The 19,511-nt window shown below is 33.4% G+C and overlaps 1 protein-coding gene across 2 annotated transcripts; it reads right to left on the bottom strand.

Annotated features, from left to right (window-relative positions):
• Nucleotides 1–856: 856 nt before the first annotated feature.
• Nucleotides 857–19,488, bottom strand: LOC128189671 (protein-tyrosine sulfotransferase 2-like). 2 transcript variants are annotated; one of them, XM_052861369.1, is made up of 3 exons: nt 19,398–19,488; nt 4,918–6,017; nt 857–1,435 (listed from the first exon to the last, which is right to left on the bottom strand). In XM_052861369.1, the coding sequence occupies exons 2-3, from the start codon at nt 5,748–5,750 to the stop codon at nt 1,144–1,146; spliced, it is 1,125 nt and encodes a 374-aa protein (XP_052717329.1). In that variant the 5' UTR covers nt 5,751–6,017; nt 19,398–19,488; the 3' UTR covers nt 857–1,143. The 2 variants fall into 2 exon arrangements, with proteins under 2 accessions (XP_052717329.1, XP_052717330.1); XM_052861370.1 differs by lacking the exon at nt 19,398–19,488 and adding an exon at nt 16,788–16,949.
• Nucleotides 19,489–19,511: the final 23 nt, after the last annotated feature.

The following is a 19,511-nucleotide window of genomic DNA, read 5'->3' as shown; positions in this document are numbered from 1 at the left end:
AAAAATACATATCGTAATGAAATTGTGCGCTTCCAATTCTCTGGTTCAATGAAACATGTTTTTATGAAGGTTTAAATTTTTGTGCATATTCCTAATTCTATTGATGCCAATTATACTTTTCAATTTTTTTTTCTTGTAAAAAGAACACAGAAACTTACTCAAGAAATTATGAGAACCCCTTTTTCACATTACGGAAAAAGAAACTAGATCTAAAATTCTTTAAGGAAATGCAAAATTTGTAAGATGTGTAATTTTGACACAGAATAAACTTAACTTGCAGCTTATTTCACCTGTACTAAAAGTACACTCCTATATATAAAAAAAAACCTGCATGATAGACATGTCATAAATTAATCCATATACATGTACGTGTACTTATAGGGTAAAATAAAAGGTACATGGTACTTTGAACAACTTTATAGTGCACGCAGACACAAAAATTGGGAATCCAGACATATAAAAAAAAAATATGATGTCATCAAAGATTCAATGTCACATGCACCCATCAAAAACTACCAGCAGCCATTTTGTCGAATATGCATGTGTATTCTCATATGTAAAATAAAGTGGAGGAGGGGGTGGGATGGGATTCATTCAACTATCTATATCAACAATTACATTTTTTTTTTCAAACAGAGTTGTTCATATGTTTTACAAGTGAATGCATGCATGCATTCAAGATCATCAAACATGTAACAATAAAAAATTTAAATACCAGTAATTGAAAAACACATTTTCCAATAAAAACAAAAATGCAGTACGAACTGCACTAAAAAAATAAATCTTTTATTAAAAATGTTGCTGGTACTGTTCTAAATGCATCTACAGATAGATAAATGCTATATCAAATAATAAAATACATGTATCTAATCAATTATAGTACATTACGTAAAATATCTCGTTAAAAACTTGTGGACTAAATGAAGTTGATTAAAATAAACACCCTGTCTTTTATACATAAAAAAATCAACAGTTTTATTCCCCTTATACAACAGTTTATTCAAACAAACAAATGTCATTCAACCTAAAGCTTAATCTTACAGAGAGATTAATCTAGTGATGGGAAAATACTGGTCTTGATTGAGGGGGAAGGAGGGTCTTGAATCTTGATTAGGGGGTGGGGTGGGAAGAGAATGAGAGTCTTCAAGCCTGAGGAGCTGGGCGGTGGACAGCTTTCTTTTCTTTGGCCAAAATCTCCTGCTCCTTCTGTCTCCAGTACTCCATGTTCTGTTTGATATGCATTGTATTGTCAGCAACTTTTGGGTCAGGCTTTCCGTAGTCCGGCGGGTTTTTGTCGGGGTCGTACCCAAGAGTTTGCAGCATGGGCGCGATTTTGGCCATGTCCGCTATAGTTTCATCCGAGTAGAATCCCACCCACTTGCTCAGCGCTTCTATATTGACGGGCTTGATCACTTGATCTGTTGATTTCTCTGTTCTGAAACGAGATATTTACCCAGTGATTAAAATTGTCCCCGAAGCAGCCAAATTACTGATGAGTCATGTTACTGATGCATCAGTTTGGTCTTTTTTTGTTCAAATTACTGGCAATATTGCTTTGCCCACTCATATTTTGTCTAATAATTATCTTCAGATTTGAAATCCATCAAAGTCACCAAAATAATTTGAATTGAAATGATGTACTGCTTTAATATCTGGCTAGTCAAATGTTGTCATATTGACAATAAGTGTATGTGTATAATATACATGATGTAAAACAGATGCAATCAAATTGTTTGAAAATAAGCCATTTTTACCGAATTACCAAATTGACCCACAACCTTAACTGCATTAATGAAATACCAACTATCTTTTTAAAACATATACTGTAGATTAGCAAATAATCACGATGGTTAAATTTCACTATGTTTGCGATTTATCATTATTCCGCAAAATTAAACCCATTGTGAATAACTATCATTAGCGGTAGTTTTCAAAAAGGTTTAAATGCTTCAATATTCATGTACTTTAATTATTTCAACACAAAAATAAAATCATCGCGATTGGTACGTGCTTTTTGAGAAATTGTGAAATTTTAACACCGTAAAATTAAAACGACTTACAGTAACTTTTTTGGGGAAATTAATTTTTGTTATATGAAATATTCCTAATATTCATGCAATTTATTGGAGAAAAAATAATCCCCAAAAAAGATCAGTAACCTAAGAGTAAAAAAAAAATCTATAAATCCTCCTAATATATGGACACTGTTAATGCAGCAAAACATGTGTTCATGACAAATTAGACATAAAGAAATAGGTCCAGGGCACGGCTTTACATTTCCATGTTCATTTGTGTTGATTCGCCGCCAGTCAGGGCTACGTTGTGAGGTATCACCTTGGTTCGAATGAGCAGGATTTTGTCATTTTTATGAATTTCCCTGACACCCATCTTCGATAAAACAGCTATTTTAGCCACAGTAAATTAAACAGGCTGTTTATGTACACATCCTATACTTAGGAATCAAGGTACAAATTATGGAGAAAAAAATGTTCATATTATTTTCCCAGGATATTTTAGGGGCAATAAAAGATGAATTTCAGCAATTCAAAACTTATTCAAAAATTATTCTTAAAATTAAAGGCAATTTAGGATACAAGATGAAGCCTGCTGAAATATCGTATCCCATCCATTTCTTTCTACATGACTGTAAAAATGCTCAATTTTTTTTTTAATTGTATGGAACAATTTGCATCACGGTACATGCAAGTGCTAACACAAGTACGAGTGTACAAAATTTTTGAAGTCAGATTCGAAGATGAAAGGACACTTTTAGATTTATTCAATTTGTTTCTTACTGACAAATAAGAGATATTGGCATGCAAATAAGCAATTAGAAGAGATGCTTTAACTATCAAGCATATAAATTTCATTTAGGCATTATGGAATTAAGATCAATTGTAGCATTGTATCATCTCCCAACAAAGAACCAAGCCGTGGATAACTATCAGCCCTTCACTTTACAGAAAAAGGATTCAGAGAAATATATCATCCCCTTTAGATGAGACTGCATAAACAGCCTGAGGGTCAGACCAGAAATAAATGCACATAGCGTTATACATTTTTGGACTATTTTGAGATCATTAGAAGTGTTTATCCATCCAATTATAGGAGTTCTCCCATTGCTATTCTTCATATCTTAACAGATATATATGGCCAATAAAACTAATTCTGGTTGTGATCAACAGACCATAAAAAGCAGAATTACCCACAAATCCACACTGATTTATTTTTGTCTTTGTTTCGCCGAACTGGATTGAGGTTATAATATCACATTCAGGTCACGAGCCATGCAGGTTAATGAGAATGTATAAAGAGGACTCACATTAATATAAACATTAATTGATATACTATAATACCAAATCAGGTATGATTTGGTTCTTTTGTAGAAGGATTTTATTTTTATTTTTTATGGGATTTCGATCAGTCAAACTTTATTACTTCAAACTAGATAGGACTGTTAAAGAATTACAGATATCTGAGTATTCATGATACCAAGGGTGAAATACTTAAAGTTAGTGGTTGGGATGTACAAATCACTTCGTCATATCCATTATATTCGAGATATGAGTATTCAAGATATCAACTGTACATGTAGTTTATAAAAGATGAGAAATATGTACAGTAAAATACTGTGGTTTCATTAATATTCAAGGGTATCAATTTTCGTGGATAAAGTAAAAATCACAGTTTCAAGGATACGTAAATTCATGGCCAATAGGCCTATCAATACAAAATATTAATAGAAATTGCACTTCAATGAACATTTAATTTCGTGGATCAACTTAAAAACGGAATCCACGAAAATTGGTATTCAACGAATATTGATGAAACCACAGTACTGTATTGAATAATAAAAGATTGACGTTCTCTGATAAGTTTTCATACAAATGTTAGGACCATCTATAAGTTAAAACTACAAGATTTATACCAGTAGTTATGGGGTCAAAACATATTATGTTTATGGAATAAAACTTTTAATGATTAAATATAGGGCAAAGTGGCATTTCTCTTAATTGACCAAACATGTTATGTTCTCCTTGAATTGCTAAGTATGGTGGATTGAGTACTTGTTAGAGATTAAGTTTAGTATGTGATATATAATTTGAAACATGTACTGGTTGGTACATGCTGTTAGACTTAGCTAGGAAGAATTTGAAGAGGTTTAAAAATAAACTACCATCTGACATCACTTTTTATCATCTTTTTAAATTACGCCAAATAGAAATTGAAATAAAATACTGTATACAGGGAAATATTCGCCCCCCGTTTTATTTTCGCCCCTTTTGCTCTCGTTGTCAGAGCAAATTTAAGACTGGGCGAATTCTATGTTGCAAATAATATCTCTGTTAACATAGCTGCATCTGAGCGAATTCAAGACGGGGCGAAAATAACCCTGTATACAGTATTTTTCAAAAAATATTTCTTTTTGTCTAAACTATTTAGTGATAAACAGATATGTATTAGGCCGAAGTAGATGAACAAGTGCTTCCTTTTTCAATTGTGAGGTAGCTGATAAGTATGTAAAACAATTTTTATATGAATTAAAACACTTAAATGTTGTTTTCAAACTTTCACATGCAGTCAGACTTCCATTTCATATGAAACATCTCAAGCTTACTTCACTGTACAAAACACAGATTTTTTTTCTAAATAAAGAAGAGATCAATGATTTTTAAAAGTAATTCAATATGTTCTAGTCAGTAAGATTTATTGGGAGGTGGAAACACACAATCTTTTAGCTTTATTATCACTTATGACAATGGTTTAACATTCAATGCAAGGATGATAATCTGCTCTTTTCAGAAGAAGATAGACAAGCGTTATTATAACCCAGGTAGTTGTTTAGAATTGCGACCCAGCAATTTATCTTAACTACAATAGTATTTTGTGAGAATAAGTTAATATACAAGCACTTACTTTGAGAGAGAAGCCCCTCCAGGTTTTCCTATAAAGTCTTCGTGATGGAGCACTGAATTGTTCCATGGTATATCTAAAAACTCCAAAATTCTATGCATCCACACCTCCGGATGTAGCGCAAGTTGTTCATAGTACACAGGCATACACCTCATAGGTCCAACTCTCAGGCACTGAGAATACATCACTTCCATGGCTGTGTTCCATTTTTCAAGACACATTTTGGGATTCTTCAGATCGAATCCTGAGATTGTCACTTTCCTTGATATGACTGAATGAATGACAGCTCTGCCGTCTCGGATCATGAGGATGAATTTTGCGTTGGGGAACAAACTACTAAGATACTGACTGGATTTCAACGTAAAGGGATCTTTATTACAAAGTCTGGGAGCAGCATCGCCATGTTTGGCGATGATTTCTAAAATAAAAGCCGACACAGCGGAGTCTATCACAGCATCATTGATGCCCGCTTCTACAAGCCTCTTCCTCTCAATTTCTGATTTCTGCCAGTGGTTCCTCATGCCCAGAATTCGGGGTATCACACGAGTCTCTTCCCCACACCTCACCTCGGGGTGGGCATCCATCATGACCCTCATTAAGGTGGTACCACTGCGTGGCATCCCCCCAATGAAGATCAGAGGAGAATTCTGGTCGTAAGGTATGGCTAAGTGTTTATCATCATAGACAAACTTTACGGATTCTCGAGGCACCATGTACGTTTTAGGGGAATTAGTGCACTGGAACATTCCATAGAACACAATTACTGTGCCTATGCACAGGATAAAGGATAAGCACTTCTTTGAATTCTTCATTTGCATGCAGCGTCTGGGTTTCATACTACAGAGTGTCTCCCATGTCACTCCACATTTATCACCTGTCAGCAAATGCTATTTTTCATCTGACAGTCCAATGGTAGAACACAAAGTGGGTCCATTATCAGTGTTTCAATATTGCTCCATCTTCGAGAGTCCTCCAAGAAAATTGCATGAAGGAGTATTCTGATGTAACTGTTCACTTCAATCAGCAGTTTTTCTCAATAATTAACAATAATCCATCTGTGGCAGTTTCCGATTTCCTGCAGTGGCTAAGAATCCATTATACACCTGTAAAAGTAAAGAGAGAAATAGTCACTTAACTGACCAGCGCAAGCCCCCAGTGAAAGAACGTCACATAAAATAGTGACAGCTCTTCACATATAAAGTCATACAGATTGGCATTTACTATCCACCAAGCCCACTGCTATTTTTCTCCAACTCATGTAATAATCAGATTCTCATTCAAAACACCTAGAGATTACAGTCCCCACTTGACTTATTCATCCAGCACGTCTATTACAATCGTTTAAACCCAATCCCCATGTCTTGAGGACGAAGAAAAAGTTATTGGAAACAAAGAGGACGAAAGCTGTTGTAATATGCCATCCATGCAATAGAGATCGTAGATAAGTGAGGCAAAAAATATGTCATCACACAGCACGGAAAATGAAAAGTTTACAGAGAATCAATCACATCCTCAGACAGCAGAGCCAGCATCTCGAGAGCTCTCCGTTATAAACTTTCAAGTGAACAGAATTTTCAATAAGACTGCCTAAATTATATCTTCCTAACTACATCATATATGCTATACTGCTGTGAACTGCACTCCTATTATACAGTCTGCCCTGTGTTTTAGCTTTTCATGATTGAGATGTTTCAATCAATATGACCCTTTTTTTTAAGCTACAGAGTTTATTTGAGCTTTCTCTGTCCAGATAGTGTTGATACTGAACAAGTTTTAAAGATCAAATATTTGAGTCGAATCGATGATAGTTGGTTTTCTATAATTGATCCAATAATTGTGGTACAAAAGACCCTGAATGGATCGAGTTCTAAGGAGGGGGTTGGTATCATCGATATACTCAGACTATCGTCGATCATCATATAGCTTCAAAAGCTGCCGTTTATTTTGAACAACATGGTGATATTTAAGCGACTAGAACCAGGCAAATGAATTGGATGTCTGAAGCATGCTCTTTAAAGTGTAATGTACTGTACTGTACAGATATGACCAGGATGACAGAGAATACGCAGCAGTTATTTTTATACTCAAGGGAGGGGAAATTTAGATAAGAATTTTTTTAATACGTGCTTTTAGTCACGCCTGCAGTAAAAAAATACTGAATGGAGCCTGAATTCACGTAAACTGCAATACTCCTGATAAAAGCTATCAATGGAAGCGTGGAGTCCCATTATTACCACTAGGAATCTATACTGTGCGTTTCAGTAACCATAGGTCTCTACAGAAATTAATGGCCTTACATCACAAAAATTAGATTAAGATCTGAAGCAAATGACCCTTCGTGAGTTTTAATCTCGTAAAATACTGTAGTGAGTGAGCACATTTAATTTCTTTTCAATTGTAAGGGAGAATTAAACGTGGATAAAATAATACAATACGGCACTTGATGTCCTAATACAAAAATAAAAATATTCCCCCAGTCATTATGACCAGTCTGCAGACTCTATTAAAACTTTAATCTACTTCTCTAACAGCATCTTCGCCAGCCAAGGGTTTTCGGTCCACTTTGCTCCCCATAATGGGGCGCAAAGTGGACCGAAAACCCTTGACTAGCGAAGATGCTCTAACAGGGGCTCTTTTCCTTTATAATCTTCTATATAATTTTTGTTTATCAAAATATTAACCCTAACATGTAAATGATCCATGTATTGTAGTTTTAACGGTACACATCTTTACAATTTAACAATTAAGTTAAGGGTTAAGTTTGCATTTACTATGAACAAAGAAGAACTTTAACTTTTGCACATGCAATAAACAATGATTTAATTGTAATCATTATCTCACAAATACATGTTCTGTACTTTCATGGGCCACTTCTTTCTAGATCTTGATCAAATATTCATAATATGCATTGTACCTACCTTACCAGAAAACAGCGAAATTTAATTACAATTAATGTACATGTATTTAGATTTGCAGCTAAAAAATCAATACTCCCAGTGAGTACAAATTTCTTCCATGTTGATCATTCTAATATCATTCTTTGGAAGACATTTTACTGCTGGTGACAGGCATTGAATCAGTATATTTTATCCAAATGACAATTTTACCTCAACAACAAACAACCATCTTATCATATTCATTTAGGAGCGTATATTGAAGATGTAACATACTCACGAAGGCTCCTGAAATTGCGGAGATTGAAGAGTCTATTGGAGCAAAGTTACACAAAAGGGCCGGGATGAAATATCCGCCTATGAGAGATAATCTTTGAATTTTCTTAATGGCCACAGGGGTTAATATTACACAGGTAACATATCTTACAACACATAAAACAAACTGATTTGTGGTTTCTAATGACAAAGTGTGTCAGTAAATCCAATAAAGAAAGAGAGAGCCTTGAGCTAGTGTATCAGTAATTAACACAATTAGCACCTATATGTCCTGTATCATTAGCAACATTGTATTGTATTGTTTATTTGCTAAAATTCATATGAATTATAAGCAGTTGTAACATATGTACATACATGTAATTATAAACATATCCATACACTCTATCTAAGCAAAAGCTCACGTCACTGCTAGTAATAATGTTATGCAATATTCTACAAAGAAAAATATTATTCATAAATGCACATTCATAGGAGGAGAGACCCTTTTAATCAATAAAACATATATTCAAATATTTATACAGCATATCAGGCCAAAATAAAATTATTGTTTGAGTTTGGAATTGTTTCCCATTTCATTGAAAAACCCAGAACTGATAAATAAATATTTTGCAAAAAAAAAAAAAAAAAAAAAAAAAAAAAAAAATATTACGTGGAAATTTTTATTTTTCATCAATTTTCAATTAGTAAAACTTCAATTTGAAAAAAAAAATACCCTTCCTCCCATATTTCTAGGTGACAATTTCAAACAAACATTTTTTAAAGGATGGCCTCATAAAATTCTAATAAGTCTAACAGAGTATTTACATATTCTGTTTGGAAAAATATATTACATTCCTATGCTAAGATTAATGGCTATCTATATAATGAGTGAATTTTAATTGGCTTATTTCAAAATACTTTGAACTCTATATTTGACTTCTCCTCATCTCCGAAAAGTTTCAAAGAAATTGTTTACAGTTGAGAAAACTTGAGTTAAAGATGCTTTTCTTAAATCCTAATTTGTCCCCGAGAGGTCATCAATTTCCAATATCCATTGAATTTATAATACAAGCCTCATTCATTGAGGCAATGATTATGCATCCAATTTGTCCTTTGAGTTGTCTGGTAACAATCAAGTTTGTCCAATGTAGATGAGATTTCAATACTAAATTTCAATATCTAATAGAATAAGAAAGTGTAAGAATTGCAATTCTGTTTCAAGTATTTACAAAATGAGCCCAGGTGTTGCAGTATTTTGCTTAATTTATTATCATAAAGAAGATGGGGGAATAAGATGGCGCAAATGCCCATTCGGTTTAGTAGTGAAATACAATTTTGAATTTATTTTCCCCCAATTAAATCTATTTAAATATATTATACTAAATCTTTCAAAAAGCAAAATTTCTAACTATAGTCAGTTTTTAATGTATTTAACAAAAAATAAGAAAAAAAAATATTGTCGAAAATTTTGGTGGTATCGAACCCGTAACATAAAAACCCTAGATACATAATGTTAGCTTATGCCAGGTGCTCTAACCACTGAGCCATTTCAGATACAACAAATTGGGCCTTTTAAATATTATGCGTGACTAAGGCCACTAACTACCAGACTTGTATTATTTTTTCAAAATGTTCAATTGTTGGGATACAAAATGATATTTTTAATGTAGAGTGGGTCAGCTCTCCACGTTTTTGTTGATTGAAATCGGTTTGTTTTCCAATAGACCTTAATTAGACTATGAGAAAAATATGGAGCACAGACCCACTCTATAAAAGAAAATGCCCTGAAGTTCTAAAAAACGACAGTATTTGCAGGTTTTGATACGTACACGCCTCTTTGGGTCAACATATTCCAAGTATTGAATAGACCTATAGGTTAAAAATCAATGATTTGTTAAATATATATTGTTTTCAATGATTTAAAAAAAACCATCAGATTTATTGATACTTTAATTTTTCAGTAGCCTGTCCGACCGCGTATGGGCATTTTACACGCCTTATCCACCCATCTTCTTTGTTACTTTAGATATAATATGTTAATTTCACAAATTAAAGCCTAAATGTTTATTTCTTTTAAATATTAGAGGTCACTTCGATGATTTCGCTTCCTCAGAGAATACAATATTCACTTCATATATTGAAGCTATGGCAAGATGAGTACGTGTATTAAACTTTGAGGGTAGCAAAATCACCATATTGATCTAAAAAAACACACCCAGCAATTATTATGGCTGTTTTATCATATGATTCAGAGACAATGAAGTGAGGAAAACCTCATATTTATTGTGAAGTCATAGCTGAACACATTGAACACTGAACAAGCAAAATCTTATTGGATGACAGAAATGATAACCAATCCTAGCATTTTGGAATCTATTTCATACCAATGTAGAAAAAAACTTACTAGACGTGATTTCAGAACGAGCTACAAGCAGGTCTGCTGTTTGAAATGCAAGAGCAACTTAAATCTGCAGATTTATGAATTCAGCTGAAAATCAGTTTGAATTGAAATGAATTTAATATTTTTGTAAAATTTAAATTTCATCCAATTAATTCAAGTAAGATTTTATGGAGGGTAATCGTGTTCAAAAATCCAGACATGTAAACTTGTAAATCCGAATATGCAATCGTGTTGATGTGTTAGCCTGAGCATGAATATGTGTAATTCTGATCGTGTAACCTATAAAACTCGGGCATAAACACGTGTAAGATTTGACTCAGTTCCTTCGCATGATGCACATTTTGCAACTTTATTGTTTACATTAGTTAATTAAACCTTCAACTTTGCACACTTTCAATCCGTAGGTTCTGCGTTTGTAACTTCAGGCTCGGCAATAGCACATCTGACATGATAGAAATTGACAAATGTAAAGTCTACAAGTTTGTCGAATTTTGACATGACCTTATATGGCAACTGCCTTGCTGCGGGAAAAGGCATGTTGTAACCGCCGGACCGGAATGAACGGAATAGACATAATATTCAGCTAAACTGTTGCAATAAGCTTTTAATGAACGACACCTTTTCTATCGAAAACACCGGTATTATTTTTAGAAAAGAAATTGAGGTATGATTTAAACTGGACCAAACAGGAAGAGGTTCATGTAGAAAAAAAATCGTTGCCGATGTGACGAATGCGCTAATTTCCGTAATATAATTCTCATGGTATTATAAAAGGAAATGCCTAATATCTTATATCTCTAAAAAAAAATTGACATGTAATTTAAACTGGAATATAAGTAAATGCGTACTCTTTTCTAGAAATGAGACGGATCAAGAAATTTCCTAAGGGGGTAAATATATTTTGAGCGGCATGGGGTTCGAAGACCTCCGTGAGGTCCCATGTAATTCCATTGCTTCTGAATTCTAAGAATTTTGAGAGTGAATTTTTAACCGGGTTTCCGATTATTGAAAAAAGTAAAAATTGCAGACGGACGAGTGGCTGTCAAAAAGGTACCCTTATTGTACCGATAACTCCTCAAACAGTTTTCAAGATAGGAAGTTGTTCTTTTGCAGATCATTTATACATATATATCAGAAGTATGTAAATTGCTAGGATTTTGATTTCTGATAATTTATAAAAATATCAGCTGTTGAACTTAGTCATTTTTGGGCAAAAACATTGCATATAGAGTACCCCATTTTTACTCTTGTTATTTTTCTGAATTAGTTAGAATAAACGACCTGTAAGGATTTGGTAATTTTTCGCGGAAAAATTTATGTTACTTTACATGTATTTATGCTTTTTGTTGTTGTGTAAGTGAAAGATAAATAATAACACAATCTTCAATAATGATAAGTTTACTATGGGAGGCACTGTAGCTCAAAGATCGTCGATCTGTATTTTTAGACAGGGAGCTACAGTCCTGCAGCTAGTTCACAAGTGGCTGTAAAGCTGTATTATACTAGCTCTCCAGAAAATTTTTATCAGCCAACTTCACAAAGTGAGTCTGTATTGAACCGACATTCAGGACGTCATACTCAATCCCGTAATAATTGCTTAAAATAATTTTTAAAAAATGTCAATTTTTACCTGCATGATAGGCTTTTCCCCCCATATATTGCCGACAATGCAAAGAAACATTTCTTAAAATAATTTATACACATTTTAATTTCACGACAGTTAACCTTATCTTTGGAATTTTTATTCATTTTATTTTAAGAGGGTGTCGCTTCTTAAGTCTCACAATCTCAATATCAATGTCTTTAAATAGTTTGTTTTTCTTATCGATAACTTTGCAACTCAGCTGACGGACCCCGTGTAATTTTTTGCGGGGGGGGGGGGGGGGGGGGGGGGGGCTTATCACAACTTTGTGGTAGCGATAAGGATGCATTTGGAGATATTTTCTTAATTCAGCCGAGGCCTATACTTTAACAATTTGTTGCATGTACTCTAATAACAGTGGCGTCGGAAGCAAATTGAAAGGGGGGGGGCTAAAATAATCATGAAAAATATTGACAAGAATTCCCATAATCATGAAAATTCTAATCCGTGGGGGAGGGTATACCAATAACTCAAATTAAATATAAGGGGGGGATGCTAGTATACCTACCAGACTCTAATTTTCAATATCACTATTGATATTTCATTCTCTTTAAGGTCTTTTAAGGAACAATTTTGTTTGTTGCGAGGAAAAAGTAGGGGGGGGGGGGTTGGGGGGGGGGGTTGAATCCTCCCTGTTGCTATGTTCCTAATGGTTAGGTCTAACTTGGCAAAAAAGTGGGGGGGGGGGGGGGGGGGGGGCTAAGTCCCCCCCCCCCTCCCGGTTCAGACGCCTATGAATAAAAATGCGTATATATCTTTATACACGTGTATTCAAACAATGTCATTAAATGTAATTTTTTTTCAGTTCTAAGAGGATATCTGAAGCCGATCGAATTCTTTACTCGCATCTTTTATACATTCTCTTGATAAAATGTACACCAATCTCATAATTTAATTTTCCTAAAAATAATACTCTATGAAATGTTGTTATCCAGAGATAATATGATTATAGGCTATTCCGTCCCTATTCCGGCGATTACGGCATGCCTTTACCTGCAGCTAGCCTTTTTCTATCAGTGACGTCACTGTTTCCATATAAGGTCATGTCAAAATTCGACAAACTTGTAGACTTTACATTTGTCAATTTGTATCATGTCAGATGTGCTATTGTCGAGCCTGAAGTTACAAACGCAGAAACTACGGATTGAAAGTGTGCAAAGTTGAAGGTTTAATTAACTAATGTAAACAATAAATGTGCAAAATGTGCATCATGCGAAGGAACTGAGTCAAATCTTGCACGTGTTTATGCCCGAGTTTTATAGGTTACACGATCAGAATTACACATATTCATGCTCAGGCTCACACATCAACACGATTGCATATTCGGATTTACAAGTTTACATATCTGGATTTTTTAACACGATTACCCTCCATAAGATTTCATCAGATGCAAAATTACAAGAGCAACCACAGGCACCTGACGTCATATATTTTTCTCATAATAAAAATAATACACCGCTTACCTAATAATACACTGTATTATTAGGTAAGCGGTGTATTATTTTTATTATGAGAAAAATATATGACGTCAGGTGCCTGTGAGAGCAACTTAGATATCATGTTTTAAATTCAGTTTTAAGTCATTTTAATTCGATTTAAATGAATGTAAACTTTTGAAAAATTTGAATTTCCAAGATCCAATCAATTTGACTATAAAAAAAAAATAATGATGTCATTTGATGAGAGAGAGAGAGAGAGAGAGAGAGAGAGAGAGAGAGAGAGAACCTTTTCACTAATTTACCTGGCATGTCTGTTTTATTGATTGAAATCTGATTCCTACCAGTTTACAGTATGATACCAATAGTTTAATTGAAACAGTTGTGGTACATAAAACTGTATATATAGGAGAATAGGAGATAGTTGTCAATGAAAATCAATACCGTTTAACATTTAATAAATACACATTTAATATATGAACCATGACCATCATAGAAGCTTGATATAACAATTGTTTTTATAAGACACCAATGAATATTAATGATAAACAGAATTCGTAAAATCAAGCTTAAAAGAACTACTGGTATGCTTATAGGGTCTTCATCATATGATACAATTAGCTACAATACAATATTATCCATCAGATGATATTTTGTCATATATCGTCATTTAGAAAAGACAAATTCAAAACATCTGAGCTCTAAATTTTACTGGTAAATGTTTTTCAATATCTTTACTGTAGATTCCTATTTAAATGCCAGGAATTAATATCCTATCGTGAGAAGCGCATCTCAAAAATTTTTAAATCTCGCTTTCATTTTTGGACATATGTAAACTACATGTAAAAATTTGGCATTTGCAAATCTACGTTCTGTTGCTGGAAAACTGATAAATCATGGAATCATTGGTACTCGCATAAGATAAGGAATCTACAGTATATAGAGAGCTTCTCAAGGAAATAAATATACCATGGGGTAGTCTTAACACAGCCTCGACCATCAAGCCCTAGCTCTTATTTATTAGCCAGCTCAGTAGTAGTACACATACCCTGTGTTCAATTATTAATACACATAGGGAACAATTCAATGCAGAACAAATAAAATTATTTTAAATCAATTAAGAAGGCTGGCTGGTCAACAAATTATAACCATTAGATCTACCTATTAAAATCTAAGGTATGATCTGTTTAGTTATAAATTAATATTTGGTAATCCTAAAAAATCAAATAGTATTTTATCTTTAAAATCTGGGTGTTTTCCTATTTTTTTATTTACAGAGCTGATCCTCTAAAGGTCAGCTCAGTACAGTTTAAAAATGGTCATGACCATCGAACTCTCATAATTATAATAAGTAAACATAGAAATCCATTAAAAACTTTGATTACAAGAACAGAATATAAGCTTTACATATCTCTTACTGAATCAACAAAATATACTGAAAAAGGCCAAGAGGAATAAATGTGTTTACATGCAGTTACTGAATGTTACTGATGTTGTTGTTTCAAGGGGAGCCATTCTGACCAACCCAACTCAAAAACAACAAGTTAATGATCTCCGATCCTCAGTAATGTTCGATGTTTTCCCAATTTAACTTTAGTACATGCACCTGCAATCCTTTTTTGGCATAATTATATCAGAAAACAAAATGTGCCTTAGTTAATACGTAATACAAAATGCTCTCTAAGCAATAAATTGTGAATAGCTTGAAAACCTGCAGTTGACTGAATTCTGACGTAATATTAACGTAGTCAAAGATACTTAAGAGACCATCAGAAAATGGAGTCCCATATGGCTTCTAAATATGGCCCTTTTGCTGCTTTAAAGTGCTGCATCAGCATTTATCCTGCATGAATGAGTCGATCTAGAAATGGGTGAGACTTGGATGAACACTAAATGGATGTAAATGCGGGTCCCTATACACATTGCAGGCATATTTTCTTTAAATATCAGTATATATTACAGTTTAATTACCTCAGCAAGCCATCCAAGGGGGGGTCACCCTGTAATTACATTGGTGCAAACCACAAGTTCATTAACCTCAATTCATTGGTACCCCCCCCCCCCCCCCCCCCCCCACAAAAAAAAAAAATCAAATCAAATGAAAATAAAATAAATTTTAAAAAATACATGTATATACCCTGTATATACCAAAAAAAAAAAAAATCAAAAATTCTTGATATCAATAAAGGTATACAAAATAAATGAAATGAAACTTTTACACAAGTCACAAAGTTTAGATTTATCATAAAGTGAAAAAAAAATAAATATAACCATGCAAGTATATTACTATGTAAGAGAAATAAAAAGAAACTAATATACCCGGGTATCCTTTTACTGAAGCAAATCATTGTGAAATCTAAAAAACAATCAGGGCTGCTTCACTTGTTTTTGCGCATTTTGAAATTCATATTGTTTTATGTAAATTTACAATATTATAAGATGCATTGGAAACCCACAGTAACTTACGTACTGGACAGGTTACCATAATGGAACCCATAAAATCCAAATTTAAAAATACATTGAAAAATTTCCAACATTTCCAAAAATTCCAAAGTTTACATAACTGTTAATACTATGAATGAGTATACAATGGTTTACCAGTAGTAATTTATCTAAATGATATTAGGTGGATTTGATCACCGGCAAATTGTTTTTTTGGTATTTATACAAAGTACTTGCCTACAATCTCTAAAACATTGCATATTGATGCCATGCACACATAATCCACTATTTTCCCTGAATTATCCCTACATGAACAGTTTAAATCAGAAAAGGGGGAGGGGGGGGTGGCACAGTGTGGGGTAGTATTAGTATCCCTAGCAATTTCGGATGCCCTAGGGTTTGATCAGATGCCAGCTAGGCCCCAGGATCATGAGGCATTCTCAGTGTTATTAGTCAAAATTTGTACACATTCTTGTTTAGTGATTGACAGCAATTTATCAAAACAATGAAGTGCTCATAATTAAAATGTGTCTTTTCTAAAGTTGATATTATAGTTTTAAGCATATTTTTATGATACACTATACCTTTTTGAAATGATTGTTATGAATGCTTCATAATCCCAAGGCTCTGGAATACTAAAATGAACTCAATGAGAGTCTAACAAATGCATATATATCTGTTTACTCATTCATTTATAATATCAATATGAAAGGAAAAATTATTCCTAATTAAAATAGGTTTCTATGTTTAACTTTTTTTTGTCTTTACTTCAGAGAATGTAATAAAAGATTCTAATTGCAAACCTCAATCATGAATAGTAATGTCCAAATCTCAAAGGAAAGAATTAACCTGCATTCATCTTAGAACCCTGGCTATAATGCAGCTATACAAGAAGGTTTCTCGCAGTGGGCTGCAGTTAAGGTTGCATCGATTCATACACGCTAAGTGTTGACATCAAACTTATATCTATATGCAGCAAGTGTGTCATCTGTTACTTGTAAGACTTTAACACATACTCTATTCACTGTAACCTGACCTCTCCAAGCCCCTACTGCAGCTGTTTTATAATTTGCTTCAACTGACTGTATCGCGTGTACGACATACAACTACTAATGGGGAGAAAAACTGCTTTTTAAAAATTCCATTACATTGATTTAATAATAATTGCTAAATGTTCCCAATTTCACTGAAAAGATGACATCAATATATAATTTTTTCGATCTAATCAGTTAATGGGGAGCGGAATTTTGTACAAGATTTTGATCTAATCAATATATGGGGAGCAGAACTTTGTGCAAAAACTCTGAAGTCCTGACAGCGTTCAGGGTTTTTAATTCTACTACGATAATTTTTCCCTTCATTTTTCTTTGACCAGTTTTAATTGTGTAAATCAAATGTACGCCTGTTAATTATACGGGCTTCAAAATTCAAACCATGGACTTTGAAAGTGATACAAATCACAAAAGAAAGGGTTAAGAAAGTGATAGTATCTAGAATGGACTCAGTTTTGCTATGTACCTACATGTACTTGCACTAACTATACTCTGTCCCAAATTTCTGCTTCCACCACCTTTTGCTCAGTATTTCGATAAAATATATATTCAATACATGTACCTTTGTGCCCAAATTACATTCATTCAATAGAATGAAAAAAGTCCAATTTTTCTGTTTTAAAACACCCCTCTAATGCTTCAGGTTTCAATAAACATCCAAAAATAAAAAGTCTACAGGGATTTTGCATTGCAAATGACATGAAAGTACCCACTGGCAGATAATAATGATGAAAATCATGCAAGGTATTCCAAGTGACTCACAAATGGAGAAAAGATGTCACATTTCCCATTATGAATCCCCTTGCAAAATGTATTTTTGTTTGTGTCCATTTCTCATGATATAAAACGGGAATATCTGAAAAAAGCAAATCTTGGAATTTTTGCGATATATTGATTTCAATCATTTTTCACTGACAGGTACTATCTATATCTGCCACAGTATTTTTTAAGAAAATCAACAAAATGTGATGGAATCTGTAACCTGGGACAGACTTTATTAGTGGGTTATATCCCTTTAGCTCCTACCTGGCACTTTATAACTAGTGAGTTATATTCCTTTCCTTAATTATAAAAGCTAGTGTAAGTCTTAAACCAAAAGCTCTTTAGTTTAAAAATTGTCGAGCCCCTAACCTATAACATGATAAAGTATAAAGTGTACATTTATAGCTATTTATTATCTGAGCAATATTCATAATGATGGAATATTGGTTCCAATTTTTATTTTCTTAATAATTCATATGGTCCTTATGAGAAGCATAGTAGTAATAAAAAAAACTACATGAGCAATAGAACTACTGACATCTCATCTGTATGTGCATGATCACCAATAATCAGTCACATAACTGTGACTTTTAATCTGTATTAGGAAAGGATCGAGGGAGGAGCAAATACTGTAAACATATTACATTTGGCTGTGTACTAAGTACTAGTATTCTATTTAGTGTTTTTGCAAAAAATGTCATCTGCTAAATCAAGAACATCGCCAAATGTCAAATACCAACTGGTATATAAATAGATCTCTACATGCAGGTACTTTCAAAGATCCGCTAAAATCCATGCTATCTTGTTGAAAAATCATTTTTCGCTAAATATCATATACACACCAAAAATGATATGCTCACAGTGTAGTCTGGTACTATGAAAATATAAGGCTTAATTGACCTGGAATCGAACCCTGGACCACTGCATCTCTATACAGGACCTCTACCAATGAGCTTACCCATGCAGGCTGATATCCAAGGTCAATGCATATAGCCCAAACTAGAACAATAATTTTTTTATTTATATTAATGGTTATTTATTAAGTGACTTATTAATGCTAAATTCACCCATTTTTGTATATTCATCTTATGCATAACCCCATGCATGCATATATCCCTTCAAAACCATTCAGTTGTTTAACTATATATAACATTAATCTCAGCTTAGTTGATTAACTACTGATCTATTTTGAAAATGTCAAAGATACAAGCCTGGCAAATGAGCTAGCTGTCTTACCAAAATGTAACATATTTTTTTTAAATTTTGTTTTAACCAAGAACAATGGTTCCTTTCATATGGGGTTGGTGGAGGCATATTAAAATTCTGCAAATAAATAGTAATTAAGAATGCCTGAAAGTCTTAATCATATTACAATCCATAAATACATACATTAATATGTAATTTATATATACCCATCACCTCACCATATAATTTACCCATTGATGTATAATTGTTTCTTCTACATCAGTACATGTATTTCTTGAACAGTGCATTCATTTGATTTACGCCCACTGATAACTCAGGAAATAGTCAACAACAGACAAAGAACTACACATTATAAATATCTAAGTAATTCTAAAGTCGTTTACAACAACTTACCATTCAATACATCGTCAAGTATTTAGACGTTAACAGGTAGTATAGATGTACCCGACCTACACAATGAACTGTGCTGCTGAGGAAAGGGGGACTACTTCGAATTCATTTAGAGGA

Source organism: Crassostrea angulata, chromosome 6 (assembly GCF_025612915.1).
Source record: "Crassostrea angulata isolate pt1a10 chromosome 6, ASM2561291v2, whole genome shotgun sequence".
Lineage (NCBI taxonomy): Eukaryota > Metazoa > Mollusca > Bivalvia > Ostreida > Ostreidae > Magallana > Magallana angulata.
Note: the sequence above shows the minus strand (reverse complement) of the source record. Positions and strands in the feature narration are given on the sequence as shown.